The sequence below is a fragment of the Homarus americanus genome, unplaced genomic scaffold, assembly GCF_018991925.1.
Source record: "Homarus americanus isolate GMGI-L3 unplaced genomic scaffold, GMGI_Hamer_2.0 scaffold56333, whole genome shotgun sequence".
NCBI classification, from domain to species: domain Eukaryota; kingdom Metazoa; phylum Arthropoda; class Malacostraca; order Decapoda; family Nephropidae; genus Homarus; species Homarus americanus.
The window spans coordinates 12,086,488-12,103,981 of NW_024734940.1; the positions used below are offsets into that span (position 1 = coordinate 12,086,488).

A 17,494-nucleotide genomic window follows, 5' to 3' on the forward strand; every position below is an offset into this window, starting at 1 on the left:
AACTTAAATAATTATTACAGACAGTTTTAAATACAGACAATGGACACAAAAAAAACCCTCAATATAATAAATTAATTCATACATGCTTGACCCAAAGACTCCTAACACCTCAGTGAGAGAGAACACAACACAACATGCATCTGGGTCAGTGTTATAACAGTGTTGTTGGCTGCTCTTCAGTATCTGCTTCCCACAACTAATTGTTAAATGGCACATACACAAAGGTGGTAAAAAAAATAATGAAAGACAAAAGCAATCATATGCACTTAAAGACTCATCTGCAATACAGTGATAAACTAAAACACCTTCTCTTCTGTTCCTGACTTTTGTCTTTCCCAGCATTTTGATTACTATTTTGTTGGGGTAACTAACAAACACACACTGCTCTTTCCTACATGTTGTTCTCCAGCTATAACTCAATTATCTACCCCCATACTGCTTCATCCTTTAACAACTGTACTTCTATTACAACCAAACTGCTTCATTGTCTAGCTGTATGTCAACAACCACAACCTTTTCAATACAATTCATATTTACAGCTAATAATTCTATGTAAACAACAGCTGGGGGGGTAGGGGAGGGGGGAGGCTGATTAGAAATGATTGCAGAAATTACCTAATGCGTCATTCTATCTCGGGAATGGGACAACTGGCCGCCGCCATCTGGCCGCAGCCCAACTGGCCGCGGGAAACTCGCCGCGGACTGGGGGTAAACTGCAAACGCCTATTTAGGTTAGGTTAGGTTAGGTTGTCAACAAAAAGTTCCATATGGCGGCCAGTCGGCCGCGGCCAGTTGGGCTGCGGCGAGATGGCGGCGGCCAGTTGTCCTAGACCCTTCTATCTCTTACCAGAATTCTACTTCCATACAGCAAGTATGATGCTAAATTTCACCTACGTTATTTTAGCCCCATTTCTTATCTTGACTAAAAGGACGAGCTAAATACTGGACTGTACCAAAAGTTTACGATTCCATTCTCCCATCATTCAGTGTAAATACAAAGCAAAGCTCCATCCCTACAAATGCTTCACACTTACTTGTTGGCTACCAGTACACTAGTAGATGTATGCTCCCTCTTTCACAACACTATAATGTGTATACAGTAATAAAAAAGTTAATCCTTTCTTCACTAGAACTAAAAGGATATGGCTGCATTAACATTTAGCAAGATGGCAACTTACATTAGCTAGCCTGAAAACTTAAGTGATAAATACTGATCATATATGACTTCTGTGACATTTGACTAATGATAATAAAGATAAAAAAGACAATAATGCAACCTGTAGGGCTTTTACTTACTGCAGAGATCTTATGAGGTCTGGTTCTGAAACCTTTGAAGGGTTAATTTCAAAAAGACAAACAATTATATGTTTTATGGAAGTGATGAGTTAAGGTGAGGGTAAAACACGCATCTTCTAGTACTAACACTCCATGTCCTTTCTTCCTTACACCTAATTCATCTCTACACTGCGCAGTATTTACCAAACACCTCCCTATAATAGCTACTGTGAACCGTTGATACCGCATCCTATTCTGTTGCGAGATTTTACACATAAGATCAATAATTAAAAAAGCTTCAGAAAAATCCCTAAGAAACTTCATGAATTTTGATATTACTGTATAACCTTTTAGGGCATCTGAGGTGAGTACTGACAAAATGTTCTGTATTGAGAGGGAATTGTAAAAAAAAAAAAGATGCAGAACTGGGCATGTAAAGGGGAATCCCCGACCCAGCATTATATGGGTGGTGTGAAGCACAGTCTGGCTGCAACAGGAAGAAGAAGTGTATTAGGAGCAACAGAGATGATGTACTTTACAAAAATATATGAGTTAAATACAGAATACACATAGAAATAAGAAAAAAGCAGAAGTGAAAGAAGAGTTGGATAGTAATGTGACAAAGGTGTACTTAGCTGGTATAGAATTTGAAAGAATGAGAGAGTGAAGAATTTGGAAAACATGTACAGTATACAGTATTTCAGAGGTGGATGATAGGATGGATGGGGAATAGGTAAATGAGCTAAAGGAAGGAATGAAAGCCACTATGTGTGAGGGAGATGGACATCCAGGACTCAACAGTGTGTGTGTGACTGAACAGTATGGAGTCAAGCAGTTTTTGTAGACAGACGACGTACTGAACAGCTAATGGGTGATACTCGGTGGTGCGAACCAATGAGGATAAACCATTGCAGGACAAAGACTGCAGTAAATCATATCTATTAAAACAGTAACAGTGGATGATGAATGGCAGGTGACAAAGAACTTGGGGGATAAATAGTAACAATTTAATAACCTGCCTAAACTGAAATTTGCAATAAGACCACATTGAGAAAAGGAAAATTGAGGATGGTTAATCAAGGAACCGAACCCAGTAGTTGAGTCTACATCTATCCTAAGAAATTCCGAGGAAAAAAGGTAAAGAACTGAACACCCTTTCCAGAGTTACATTTAAAATCTATTTCTTTATCCCATTTAAGTTCTTATATAACTGTTACTATGCACCTCATTAAATCCTCCTCGACCATGGCCTTCAATATCCAGTCCTATTCTCCATGAACAGTATATTCCACCCAAGGGCAACAATATATTCAATTCCTTTATGAAAGTTGTTCAGTAACCTTTCTATATCATTATCAGGATTCCTTTGGACATAAATGTTGAAGTACTCGTACAATAATGTGTCTTTGAAAAGTTTGACTCTGTGGGGCACCAAGGTTTGCAATATGGGATTAAAAAAAGAAAAAAATGATACAGTACTCCAAACTATGTAAAGACACACATTCACATAAAAAAGTGTGTGCATATGTATGTGTGTGTGTGTGTGCAGTTCACACTCAGCCTTTTGTAAAACATTCAGCCTGCCATAAAACTATACCTTGCATTGTATGTCTCAAAACCCTCCAGAAACCCTGACCTGTTATCCTTGTCTATAGACTGAGTAGCAATGGCTGCTGTATAAACACTTTCTTCTTCCTAACTAATATTTTTAACATTACAAGAGTGTCTTGTGACATATGTGCATAACCATCAGAGTAACATCAACACTGACAAGTTCTTTCAACAAATCTTGAGCTATTTCCATTGCAACAAAATAAACTGGTAAAAGACTGAACGTGAACAGTCTCTTTTGTGCTACTTATGCTGTACATGAAAGTGGTCCATGAAAACCAAAGAAATGAGAATGTACTTATGTAAATACAAACTAATTCAACACACAGCTCCAAAACTGTGACTTAGCATAGTGTGAGACTCAACTCCTGACACAGTGAACAGACTTACATTACTGACTTGTGCTTTAACAGTTCAAAACAAGTAATTTCACACTTGCTGCATGCATTTGAGATCAGATATAGTGCATAAATAATTCTTAAACATAGACACCCTCATCAGATTCCGGTTATGGGGATACTGGCATCCAAACTGGACAAATACAACATAAATTATATTCAAGATGTCCTATTATGATATGTCAGTGAATAATAATTGAATGTGAAACATCCTAACCACAGGTACGTGAACATGTAGACTAAAACTTTTGATTATAGATCAAAGGATTTCACAACAATGAAAGTTTACTTATTCCGTCACTCAGGTGAATATCGGCCAATACATTGAAGCGCTGACGTACAAATGAGAAATGAGAAATTCAAATGAAAAACCAAATAAAGGACCAAACGAAAATCTATTAAAATAATAGATATTTAAAATAAAGTACAGGAATTTTTACCACAAGAGGATTTGAGATCCTAAAAGAAATCTTCTGAAATACCACAAAGAGGAATTTAACCAGGAAGACGAGGGCAGGGAAATACACAACACACGAGGCTCTAAAATCCACCTGAGGTGACAGATGATGATGTCAGACAATTTAGGGAGGGAACCATCCAATGACTTTTCAACAATGCTTCAGCAACACTGAGTCAACTGTTTTTAAGAAGTTGGAGACGTGAAAAATCTAACAGACAGACTGCGGCTGGACGGACGGACGGACAGTAAACCATTGTGAGTCACTCAGACGGACTGACACGGGGGCCCTCGAGGCCTTAACGTCTGTCTGGGACGACAAAAGCCGACATCAAAAACAATTTCAATTTGAAAAGTTGCCATCCTAAGAAAATTCCTCGTTTCACCAGATCTGAACCAGTAGTGTAGTTCTTAATGAGTGAAAAATATGATACATTCACACACAGACAGACAGATGATGGGTGTTGGATGGATGGACGGACAATGGATGGCCGACCAAACCAATAATCCATCCATATATATACTGTGCGTGTGTGTATATACCAAATATATATATATATATATATATATATATATATATATATATATATATATATATATATATATATATATATATATATATATATATATATATATATATATATATATATATATATATATATACACACACACACACACAGTATGTTGGCCTCAGAATGTTTACCCCAACACTTGGATCAATCATTCAATTAAGAAAAATAATGACTTTCATGAGGTAATATTATAGAAATGCTTAAGTCCAAATCAATAAAAAAAAAAATAAATTAACATAATATAAAACTAATTGAACAAGTACTGCAAGACATGACACAAACCATCAATATATCCAAAAACATACACTGGACTGTGATCACGTACAAAACTATTACATCAACCGTATTCACTCATCAAATTTGTCTTAGCTGGTAATAAAATTTAAAGAAATTCACTAACACACTAAATGATTTTGAGGAAGCAGCATGTTGTGTATGAGTGAAATGCCTCTAATAAGCATACATTTGTTGAGAGAGTTCTGTAGGTGTTCAGACCTCTCAGGTGGCTAGTGCTTATAATTCCTTTTATGGAAACGCAGACCACATTTTTGCTTGAAGCTCTTACCACAGGTCTCACAAGAGAAGGCTTTGAAGTCTGAATGGCACCGCATGTGGTCAGTTAAACCCTCTTTACGGGTAAATGCACGACCACAGATGTCACAGGCATAAGGCTTCTCCCCTGTGTGAATACGTTCGTGCTGCTTCAGGTAGTCTTTCCTTGAGAAGCACTTGTGGCAATACTGGCACATAAACGGACGGTCACCGGTGTGGGTCTGTAAAAAAAAAAAAAATAAATAAATAAATAAATAAATAAATAAAGTCAAATCAAATGAAATCACATTAATAAACATGCACGCACGCACGCACGCACTACACACACACACACACACACACATATATATATATATATATATATATATATATATATATATATATATATATATATATATATATATATATATATATATATATATATATATATATATATATATATATATATATATATATATATATATATATATATATATATATATATATATATATATATATATATATATATAAGAATTTAGAAGAGATTTACCAGCTGCCCCAATGTCAGCCAATTGACAATAAAGTGGAAGTGATTCTACTGTACATACTAAAAGAGCACATAATTATCTCACTTGGTCTTAAAATGCAAGTGATCCATTTTAAGGGTTAACGGAGGCATGTAATACTGTACTTGGATATAACCAAAGAAGATGTTATTGTAGATGTCTTACCTTGATATGGTTGGCAAGGTTATCTCGGCGTGTGAAGGACTGGCCACAGAGAGGACAAACAAATGGCTTCTTTTGCTCTCTATCACCATTTCTCTCTTCATCTCCAGCCAAGGAAGATGTTCTTGACATCATCTCCCCATAGCCACCAGGACCAATGATAAACTGCGTTCCATCTTCACTTAAATCAACTTGTAATAGCTCGGTCTAGAATGAATCAATAAACACCTGTCACTATGTTTTTGGGCCTCATTTAGAAACTTAATTTATAACCCTTAAGAAATAACTATATTTAAGTAAGATAAATATACTGAAACAATTATTATGACAATGAAAGGAAGTTGAATAAAGAAACCAGAAATAAGCTGAGAGGGCTATTCTTCAGGTTGATTCTAAGTAACTGTATTGTAGTACCTGACCAACATACCAACAAGATCACTAAGAGGCCACAAAACAAATGAACACCTATGCTCTAGAACTCTGACCAATCAAATTGAAATAAAATAAAAGACCATCAAACATAAAAACACGATACAGTATTTTTAATGTTTCGGTCAACAGAGAAGTCATACAATGGTCAATGACAATAAATGGAATCTCACTGAAGATTTTGACCATTTGTGTTAAATTTCATCAAAACTGTTCTTAAATGGGAGGAATTACTGTACGTTTTTATAAAGATTCTCGTCTACTGACTGACATACCGTTGATATGTCAGAGTTTGGTAAGGATGAGTTGGATTGTTCGAAGGCATCAACATCAGAGAGAACACCGTGAGAAAGACCTTCTCCCTCGCCTAAACCTCCTTCCTCCTCATCTTCCTCTTCCTCATCATCTTCCTCTTCTTCATCCTCATCATCATCTTGTTCTTCATCCCCCGACATACCTTCACCAGCGACCCCTTCATCTTCCTCCGGGTCTGCGTCTTCATCACCTTTCACATAATCTGGACGTTCGGTCTGTAGTGATCATGAAAATAACCAAGACTTTGTACGGTAAGATGTAGAATGAAAAGATTATAATTAATAACTTATTTCACTGTCTAAACAGGCATAGATACACCAAACCTGTTAAGGAAAATTAAACTGCTAATCATTGAATCAAACAGTAACATTTAACATAATGTCTAACTCAACATCGTCACATTTATAAATTGAATTTCATCATAATCTTCTTTCATCTTTATACTCTATTTTCAGTGTAACATACAAATTATAAAAAAAATATATCATTTAGACAACCTGGACTACTGTACTGTGGCAGCATCACACCAACAACACTCTAAGCTGGTATGCTGTGACAAAAAACTGAGCCCCTTGTTATTATGGCTTCTAACATAATGATTTTCTGGACTACAGTACTATTTCTGTCGCTCGTGTCTGCTTGTAACACTACCTAGTATTATAACACGGCTCTCTAACTCGACTATAAAAGTGGGCTCCACCAAGTTCCTAGCAGATCACAAGGCCAGGAGGACCCACTTTCTCCTATATGAAACATGCTGGTAAATTTAAATCTTATCTGGCAGTTAAGAATTCCCTTCTCCCCAGATATGTGCAAATATGTAACTCACGGAAAATGAAACTTCCCCTGATGATGATTACCGCCCCTACGGCTAACTTGTGGCGCTGATGTCTGTTGTTTAAAGGCTAAAATAATGGTACCCACCTTTATCTTGTCTGTGTGGTTTATTGGTGGGTCATCACTGTTGTGACTGCTGGCTGCTGGACTTGGAGACCTGGGTACTTCACCTGGCTCCATGGCCCTAACACCTACAACCTTGTGATCTTCCTTCTTTATTCTCTTCAGTTCTGGCATGCCTGTCGGCCGGTTACGTTGGCGGGTGCGGTTAGGGGTTGGGGGTCCAAGATCAGGTCGCAGTGTCAGCTTTGGAGGGTCATCTTTTCTATTTGATTCTGAGGGGAGAGTAAACACCATCTCGTTATTTCATCTACAGTCTGATATTCCTCGTATGAAACCAAATATCTGGCTCGCTCATTATTTATTTACACAACCAAGGTGGTACTGTACACTCGCTCCAAAATGTATCTTTATGGTTTTGTTTGAGACAATATGACTCAATGGATGAAGGATTCTGACACCCCCTACCAAGACAGCAGGAGTGACAGTGTTCAATAAAGAAGTATCACATGATTTTAATTACGTCAATGATAGAATTATTACTTCAATCAGTACAGTAAACATTCGCTGTACTGTGGCTGTTTCGTTACTTCACACCAAACTAATAAGGGATATGTACGACATTTAATGATTGGTGAGGTGGAATAGCATGGACATTTACAACACTTAATGGCTTGCAAGGTTAATTTTTAGGGACATCTACTTAATGACTGGTGAAGTGGAATAATTGGGTCATTTACACCATTCATTAACTGTGAGGTGGGATAGTTGGGATATCTACTTAACGACAGGCGAGGCTAAATCTTTGCAACAAATTACCTGGCGGTCTTTTGCGCTTTCCTCGCATAGGTAAAGGTGCCAAAAGAGTGGGCGGATGTGAGCGTGGGACGGATGGAACGGAAGGCACAATAGGGGTGGAGGAGGAGCCACGAGGGGAGTCATCAGGCACTGCCAAACCCTTCACCTGGAGACCTTCTGCAGTACGTAGCAAAGAACCCAACTCACTCTGGGGCACGTGAACTTCCCCCTGAAACAAAACAAAAAACTTAAGCATTGACAATACCGCTGGAACATTTACCGGTACTCTCAAGTAAGTATTATACATTGACAATACCTTTGAAGCATTTACCCTCACAATAACTAAAATATCAAAGTACTTTAAACCTATGGCTGAAAATTACTCTAAATGCACTAAATAAATAACAAGTTTAAACAAATGTGACTTCTTGTTGTGTCTGAATTTTTCTAGGAATGAATGTAACAAAATGCTAAATTATTTCGTGTTTGTGTGTTTTTCCCTGTATTACATTACCGGTATACAAATATTTAAGATTTTCCTTATGTTTGTATTTCAGGAAACAGGAGCAAGTTCACAGTGACTACTACAAGAACCCAAAGAAGTATTAGTGATGCCAGAGTGACAGTGGTTGTGTGCTGGCTAGTGCCGTGTCCTGAACCAGCACAGTACATTACTCGATGCCAATTTCAGAATTCACCTCTGATGTAGTTATAATGTTACTTAAAGTATACAATATAAAGGTGTATAATTAATCCTTTAATGATGATGGCTTAAATATTTGAGGGGATGGATTAAACTCTTTGAGGATGATAATTTTAACCATAATAGGATAATGGGTTAACCCTTACTGAAGTAATTTATGGTTTAAATATCTGAGGATGGTATAAACCTCTGAGGATGATTAACCCGTTGAGGATTATATTTTTAACAATTTAAAGGCCAATAATTTAATCCTTTCTCAAGTAAAATAATTAAACCTGTCAAGTGTATTATCAAAACCCCATGAATTAATTATTAAGCCTCTTTTTGTTATAATGAAGGTAACCAGAACAAGGACACACACACACACACACAGACATTTAAAAATAAAATTAACTAACCTTGTACATGAAATCCAGAAGGGCCTCCATATCCTTAGTAGACACATCCTTCATGAATACAATTGGATGCTTACAGGGGTTTTTGGCGAACATTTCCTTGAAGTAATCACTACATGTTGAGAGCACGAACTTATGAGCTGGATACAACCTTCCGGCACACGCCAACGACACATCCACATATGCCTCCTGAAGGTGAAATAACCCTGGTAAGCAGATCTACATACAAACTAGTGTAATAATTGGCCTGAAATGTAACAAAATGGTGTGTTTTCTTAATGTCACAGAGGTATACTGCATTTGGTATTTTTTCAAGCCTTTTTGTGCAGGGAGGTAGGGAACATGTGACACAACTGGTTTAGATAACAGATCCTTAAAAAATGAATGTGTACTGAGGTGCCTAGAAATACCCAATGTGTTAAGAAATGAACATTAAAGAGATCAGTATTTACAAGTGCCAAAGGTTTACACTAATCAACATTATTTACAGCCTTCTTCTTAATTTAAACAAGACACTGCCTGACAATATATCACTCTGCTCAGCTTTAAAGCAACAATTTAATCTTTACATTACGAATAAAATGAGAGTAAAACTGTAGACGTGAGACACACCTGTTCCCTCAGTAGGGTGAGGATCTTTGTGAAAATTGTGTTGTGGTTGTTCCATCGTAGTGCTAGGTAGCCCTCCTCCATTCTGTCCTCACGACCCGTTGCCTAGAGAGAGATGAGTCTGGTTAAATTCTCCACCATCATTCTGTAAACATATCTGTCAATCATTCTTTCAGTGGATTTAATTTCATGTTAGAAGTAAACTGAGTAAAAATAACCATCAATTATATGTCTTTGGCTTTATGTGGAAGGCCAGCCAATCAAACCAATGACAAAAACCACAGTACTGGTATATGCAACTCCCACATGGATGTCTGTTACACCCTGAACAATCCCAATGACTGGGCATAAAGGAGCACCAGAATAAACCCCACAGAAGCGATCTTACACGTGCCTACCTAACTTACTCTAAGGTGGAGTAACAAAAGCATAAAGGACACTCCGCTTGGCATATCATTGGCCTATTCGAGGGAGGTCATGTTTACACCCAACCAGTCATCATCATTATAACGTCTGTAGGGGTTATTTACCACTCATATATGTTTAACCATTATTTCAAGCTCCCCAACGTGTTCCAGTTAGCCAAGGTGTTAGTTCACTTGTACCACTCTTCCATAACTCTAACCTAACATATTTCCTTCTTCAATCTACACTTTTCTAATATAAAACCACCAATATGTGTTCGCTCTCAAATTGAAACTTCTCCGACGTTGTTTCTGAATTGATATAACTCATGAAATCTGCATATAACCAGATGCTTAAATTTTCCTGTTCAATAAATTTCATGTACATTATTAGACAAGCAGTGAAATATATATAATGGGTCACTGGATTTGGTAAGTGTTCTCCTGTCTACAGTAAAACCTCTATTTAACGGACTATATGGAAAAAGTCCATTATATCGAAGGTCCGTTACATGTGAAACCTCCATCTAACGAGCAATATAGAGGTGAAAAGCCGTTATATCGAGGGACCGTTACATGTGAAACTTCCATCTAATGAACTATATAGAGATGAAAGAACATTATATCAAGGGTCCATTAAGTGTGAAACCTCCCTCTAACAAATTAAAGGAGGATTCACTGTACTGTCCGTTTCTAAGTTGGCAGCAATATCAGAGATCTCACCCCATAATTAACATGCAGTGGGGTGGTAGAACACTTCCTCCTATTGTATGCCTCGGGTACTGATGGCTAGTCTGGTGACTCCACATGCCGTTAGAGCAGATTTAATTCTATATATTTTTGTTCTATGAACCCGTGTTTTGTTGTTGCAGACAGTAGCATAATTATTAAAGAAATGTAAAGTATGTTTATGTATTCAGGTACTGTACCATACTGTATTTGGGATGCCAATCTTGAGTGAAGGAACCCTTCAAGTCGTAATGTGCTGTACTGCAAGGGACCGAAAAGGACCTGACCTGACCTAACCTAACTTTTATTTACATGATAAATTGAGTATTTTTCACCTCATTCCCACAGTCCACTTTAAGTTGCAATATTTTTGGCAAGCATCTATTATTAATTAATGTCCATGTAGTACTGTTCTATTCATTAGAAAAGACAATACAGTAATTTATTGTGTGCATTTATTAGATACTATATACAGTAGTACTGTATCTACATGCTTGTATTTGACCTTTACCATCCTTTTCGGTACATTTCTGTATCAAATTATCGAGCAGAACAAACACAAGTAAATACTGTAAGGTACTTCTTCACATAAAGGATGGAAGATCTATGAAACAATCTACCAGCTCAAGCTGTGGAAATGAGAACAGTGCTGTGTGGGAGAGGGGGAGGGAGGGGTCCTACACAGGCCACTGGCCTTCCCTTGGCATGACCACTTCTATTGAGTGGCCATTAGGTAAATACAGTACAGTACTATACTGTACACCCGATCCCTACATGAACACAATTATCACTGTACAGTATTACGACATAAACTACAAGACACGCAACAAGGCTAATGACCGACATGAACTGACCTCAAATGCACAAAATAAAGTTATTAAAACAGTACAGTACAGAGCTCTTCGAAAGACTTTAACTCATACCATTTGTCTAAAGATGTACTGCATCATCTTACTTGAAAACAGAGTAGTGGATGAGTGGACCAAGTTACCAAATATCATCAATAACTCAAATATGCTGGATAGCTTCAAACATAGGTTGGGTGGATATATGAGCAATAGGGGTTGGGTGTAAATGGGACTGCCCAGTATGGGCCAATAGGCCCGCTGCAATTTCCTCCATTCGTATGTTCTTATGCTATCCTCATCTTGCTGAACCAAATGTTAATACTCCATAACACTTTAACTTATTTTACTGTATTGATAACATTAATTTATCTTCAAAACTTAGAGCTAGCTGGTGCCTGAAGGTTGTGTTCCACGAGCAACCAGAAACTTAAATGACTGTTCCGCATACTCTACTATACAGTACTTGGTAACAGTTTAACAATGGTATTTAATTATCAAATACACTACAGTACTAAAAACATGGGGGGAGGCAAGGAGGTGGCACAGTGCATATGACCCAAATACACACAGGGGATACAATAACCATATTGTTCAGTGATCTATAGTAATCGAATAAAGTGAACACAAACAATTGGATTTTTGTTGACATAAACAAAATATTTCTTACTGATAATTCTGTACACTTCAGTAGTACTATATACTTTTCACAGTTTTGAGCATTAATATGTGTTTTCCTCTTAGCTTACAGCAGGATAGGACTCAGAGCAACGGATTTAAGTTGGATAAATTTAGGTTTAGGAGGGAGATAGGAAGAAACTGGTTCACATATAGGGTGGTGGACGAGTGGAACAAGCTTAGCAATTTGTAGTAAGTGCTGGAACTCTGGAAAGTTTCAAAAGGAGGCTAGATAGATTCATGGATGATAGAGAGTGGTAGTAACTCTCGACAGGAGCTGTCATGCACAGGCCAACCGGCCTATTGCAGACTCCTTATTTTCTTATGTTCTTATTTGTTTATGATTTCAATAAAAATAAAAGTTAATTATGGAAAATTGCATTAAGCTCTGTGCTCATTTAAGATGTGACTTGCACTTCCCATTACAGCGCTCAGTGGTTCATAATTGGTGACATTCTCAGATTCTTTTTGCCAAATTACCAAACCCCTAAAACCACAGAAATCATGACCTGTTTACCACTTCATAATAATTAATTCAATATAAAATGAATAACAAAATCTTACTTGAAGTGGATTTACTTAGTGGGAACAATATCTTGGCATTAAGTCACTGCTACAATTTAACCAAAACACACAACTCAACCTGAACTTTACCCTAATAAACCACACTTTTCTATCATAAATAAGGATTTTCTAGAGTAAATTCACTCAAATATTATCTCCTCAGGTTAAAGATTTTTATAACATGTATACCCTGTATAAGCCTGCCTGTGGTCCACCTCCACAACACCAAAATCTTGACTACTATAAGGCCTCCCATACACAACCTCATGTCAACAAACTACTAAAAAAGTACTTCACATGGCTTAGCAAACAAACTTGACTGATTTGTAGCTGCTTCGCCTCTATTACGTTCATTTTCACTTTATATATCTCAACAAAATATATCATATGGCACCAAAATCATTTAGAGAACTTGCTTTACTCTCACTGTAATGTACTGATGCACTACTGTGCGTTTAGCTAACACCACACCCAGCCATGTTTAGCTTGGAGGTGAAGGCTGGGAGGGTCCCCAAGGGAAGCCAGAGGAGCCTGCCCTGCCTCCTCCCTCCCCCAGGACCCAGGTACCCTGAGGCTGGGTGCTGCACCCTGTCAGGTCCACACTGCCTCCCCCACTAGCCAGTGAAAGCTCTACCCACTGTTTTCTCTACTCAACTATGCAACAGGTTAGGTCATGCCTTCAAACGTATTTCATATGTAAAATAAATAAAAAGTTATATATGAAACTGTGGAATCAGAGTGGAGGATAGAGGCCACGCCAAGACGCATGAATATGGCGTCATCACTAACAACACGACCTGCACCGCCACCGCCGCCTGCAGCGTCTACACATCACCACCTCACACTTCCTCTACACTAGCCAGCCCGCCCAGCATCCTGTATCACACACTTGTTGGGCCCAACATGATGCTCGTAATACGTTTTATATAAATATATGACCAATACGTGGTGGCAGGTGTGAGCGTCGAATTCCTGTCTCACGCAACCACTAGTAGCACCAACACCGCCACCTCCACCGCCGCCGCCGATAGGCGAGGGCAGAGACGCCCTTCGATTATTTAATGACGTACACTACCAACGTCCACCCCATTTCAACACCGTGTGGACTTGGTGTTATGAGGTTCAATCACTGTATAAAATCACAGGAAATCGGCGTTGTTCTATAGTGTAAATACCTGAGATTGAGTAGTAGTGGACGCACAACCAGCGGTGGGCGCAGCAGCAGCAGGCCCCGCCGAGTGTACTGAGACACACTCGCCGCCACCACCGCCGCGCCCACGCCACCTGACCCGCCAGGACACTCCTCTAAGACCACCAGGTCGTCATGAACACACATGTACGACATGTCAACCATTCTTTCCTTCATTTGAAACAATAACATACCCACTGATCACTAATGTTCAGATTTTAAGGTCTTGTTTTCATAAATGATCGGACCACGTGCGAGTACGTTTTCTGTAGTCGTGTAGTTGACCGTTTTCTGTGTACATGTGTACGTCTGCCTCCTGACGACGGGGGGTCGTGGCTGGCGCCTCCCCAGGTCCCCGCCTCCCCGGGTCCTCCCGAACAAAGAACCCGCCGCGACCACCACCTGCAGCTGCCAGGGTGGAGGGGCCACGCCAGGCACGCTACCCCGCCATCCTCGACCCACATGTCCACCTCACACCACACAACCGACGGCTAGGATACTCTTGCACCACTCAGTCACGTCCCGTCATATAATTTTTGCCCATAAATAGTGACTTCTGCAAGCTTTCAATATATTATCAAATTTATATTTCAAATAGTTTAGGAACAGCGGAAAATATCAAGAGGAAATTTAAACAAATAATGTAACTGTCTACGACTCTGCAGTGTTCACGAGCTGGAACACCAAGAGGCCCGCCGCCCGCGAGCAGCTCCTGGTTCCATCCCTGAAGTGTGAGAGCGAAGACTGAAGATATTCTTGTAGTTTAAAATATTCATTATTATAAAAAATCGTTCATTGAAAATATTAACACAAAGACCCGTCTCAGTAAATAGAATGTTTAAATATAATATTCATGATATAAACGTGATCCACAAGCAAGGGACAATCTTGAGTAAAAAAACAAAGCATATTTTGATGCTGAGTAACTAGTAATGAATATATAATAACATACATTCGCACCTGCACGAACAAGCAGACCCAAACTAACACACGCAGCAGACACAAGTGTTGCCTCTTACCGCATGGAGTAGACCAACGCTAAAGGCTCCCACCCGGGCCCTCTCTTCTTTTGAAATTGACACACGACACTGGCAGAGCGCGCACACCACTAGTTCATTCGCCCAAGCTTGAAAAGGTTGTCTAAAATACGGGAGGGGCAATGGAAAACATTATACTGAAAACGTACATAGAATTCCAGTAGTTTATTAAGTCTGTTAATTCTGTTTTACAATGCCGGGAAACAGTTGAGTATGGATTCAGGGCATTAAATGCTAAGACCTCGTGAATGGAAAGAGAGATTAGAGAAGTAACTTTACCGACTAATGTAAGTTTACTTAATACAGTATACTCGTACATCTAAACATTTACCAACTCATATTATTAGTATTACTTATTGATGTATCCCTCCAACCTTGATCTTGATGTAACTCTTCCCAATATACTGTACGTACATCGACTGCCACATTCAAGGGATATATTCCTTATTAAAAAGCCTATCTTAAGTTGCAGACCCATTGAACAATATACACTTTCTATTAAGAATTATTCCTGGTTTTATTTTTCAGAAGACATCTAACATCTCGTATCTTCACATGAAGTTTACATTTTTTCCCCAGAGATGTTATTCATTGTTGAGAGTTATTCAAGGTAAGGACTATAATCGTCAACTCGATACACACCACTCCCCGACCCCCTGACGGAGACACGATGATCCTCCCCATACTGGCCAGATATTATGTAAATAACATTGATTATGTGTTAAAGGAATATCCTTCCTTCCTTAGGCTTTAGTAAGCCCCTTTATAATAATTATACTGTATATACTTGTCACACTTGCCAGATGCTTCTGGTGTCATTGTACAGGGGTACCTAGTGACAGCACTAGGATCCCGCTTCCTCTATCAAGGAATAAACAATTGAAATTGAAAATTGAACTCGATACAGTTTATTTGCCTGAGTGAACGTCAAGCCAATTCAGCATATACTATACACGCCTTGTTCCTCATTATGACACGAGCTGACTCACCATCGTCTCCTAGCGTAGTACACAACATTAATTCTTATCACTCCCCATAATTACTTTCACTACTCTTATAACTCCTATTATTACCGCTGTCCAGCGATAAAAGGACCATAGTTAAGGATACACAAAAACAGACCCTACTATGTGGACACTGACCAAATTAAGTGCGTTAATGACACTAGCTGCCTTAATAGTGGCCCTAGTAGACCATGGGAGAACCAAGCTAATACCTTTCCTGTCAAGCGGCGCGTGTGTCCGGCCAACGTAAGAACATTTATAGAAACAGACAATCACAGGGACTTCCACCTAATGCGTCGATAACGAGACTGCTGGACCTCATAAATAAATTGATCACTTACACATCAACACAGACCACTGATAAACTTATAACAAACAAAACAATAATACTTCAGAACTAATCTGATGAACAGCAGAAAAAAGGTTAATAAATACAATACAATACAAACTTCAATAACATATACTATTAGTTTCAGTGCCTTATAAACATAGACAAAACAATGAAATTAGTGTATATGAAATTTGGTATAGACGTCACTGTAGTGTAGTGTATATGGAGGGACTGGAGGAGGTAGGTGGTGGGCTGGGGTAATAGGCGATCGATGGCGCCTGTATCCTCCTGCCTGGCTGAGTTTATCCCCTCATGGACAACATACTGTACAGTACAGCTTGTGGGGGGATGCTGAATGCTAGTCCCTCCTCCGCCTCCTCATTAACACTATATTCCTAATTTTCTACCTTACTAGAAATAAGTAATAATAATAATGCTGTAAGTTGTTTCGTTGAGGAGTGTTTTAGCATTTCACAGCTAATCAACGCTAAGAGATTTCAGCTATTCGTGTCTCTATTCATTATAAATTATCTATTGACAACATAATTAAAATACTGAAGTGTAATTATATATGGTGTGGCGTTCACGGTGTGACTCAAGTCAAGTCCTTGATTTTCCTTACGTTAGATTTTTTCATGTTACTCATCACCATAGACGAACTCTTTTATCACACACACACACACACACACACACACACACACACACAGACACACACACACACACAGACACACAGACACACACAGACACACACACACAGACATTGTAGATTTGTATTGTGAACATCTTATGAAAGCGAACATACACCACTTAAGCACCGACTCAACGTTACCTAAGGAGGTCTTGCTGTGACTACTCTCACCTGAAGATTAACCATCCTAACGTTAACTTAATCCCCACAGGTATCTAGTATTAGGGTGGTTAGGCTAGGTTAACGTTAGGTGAGGTTAGCGTTAAGTTAGGCTTAGGGTTGCGTTAGGGTATAGCCCAATCTAATT

At 38.6% G+C, this 17,494-nt stretch overlaps 1 protein-coding gene across 3 annotated transcripts; it reads right to left on the minus strand.

Moving 5' to 3' along the window:
• Positions 1-1,667: 1,667 nt before the first annotated feature.
• On the minus strand, positions 1,668-14,228 carry LOC121870671 (GDNF-inducible zinc finger protein 1-like). 3 transcript variants are annotated; one of them, XM_042372591.1, is made up of 8 exons: positions 14,114-14,228; positions 9,722-9,823; positions 9,113-9,298; positions 8,033-8,240; positions 7,241-7,488; positions 6,277-6,531; positions 5,576-5,779; positions 1,668-5,086 (listed from the first exon to the last, which is right to left on the minus strand). In XM_042372591.1, exons 2-8 carry the CDS (start codon positions 9,800-9,802, stop codon positions 4,820-4,822), a joined length of 1,449 nt encoding a protein of 482 aa, XP_042228525.1. In that variant the 5' UTR covers positions 9,803-9,823; positions 14,114-14,228; the 3' UTR covers positions 1,668-4,819. The 3 variants fall into 3 exon arrangements, with proteins under 3 accessions (XP_042228525.1, XP_042228527.1, XP_042228528.1); XM_042372593.1 differs by having other exon boundaries at positions 9,722-9,863; positions 14,114-14,173; XM_042372594.1 differs by lacking the exon at positions 14,114-14,228 and adding an exon at positions 13,884-13,953.
• Positions 14,229-17,494: the final 3,266 nt, after the last annotated feature.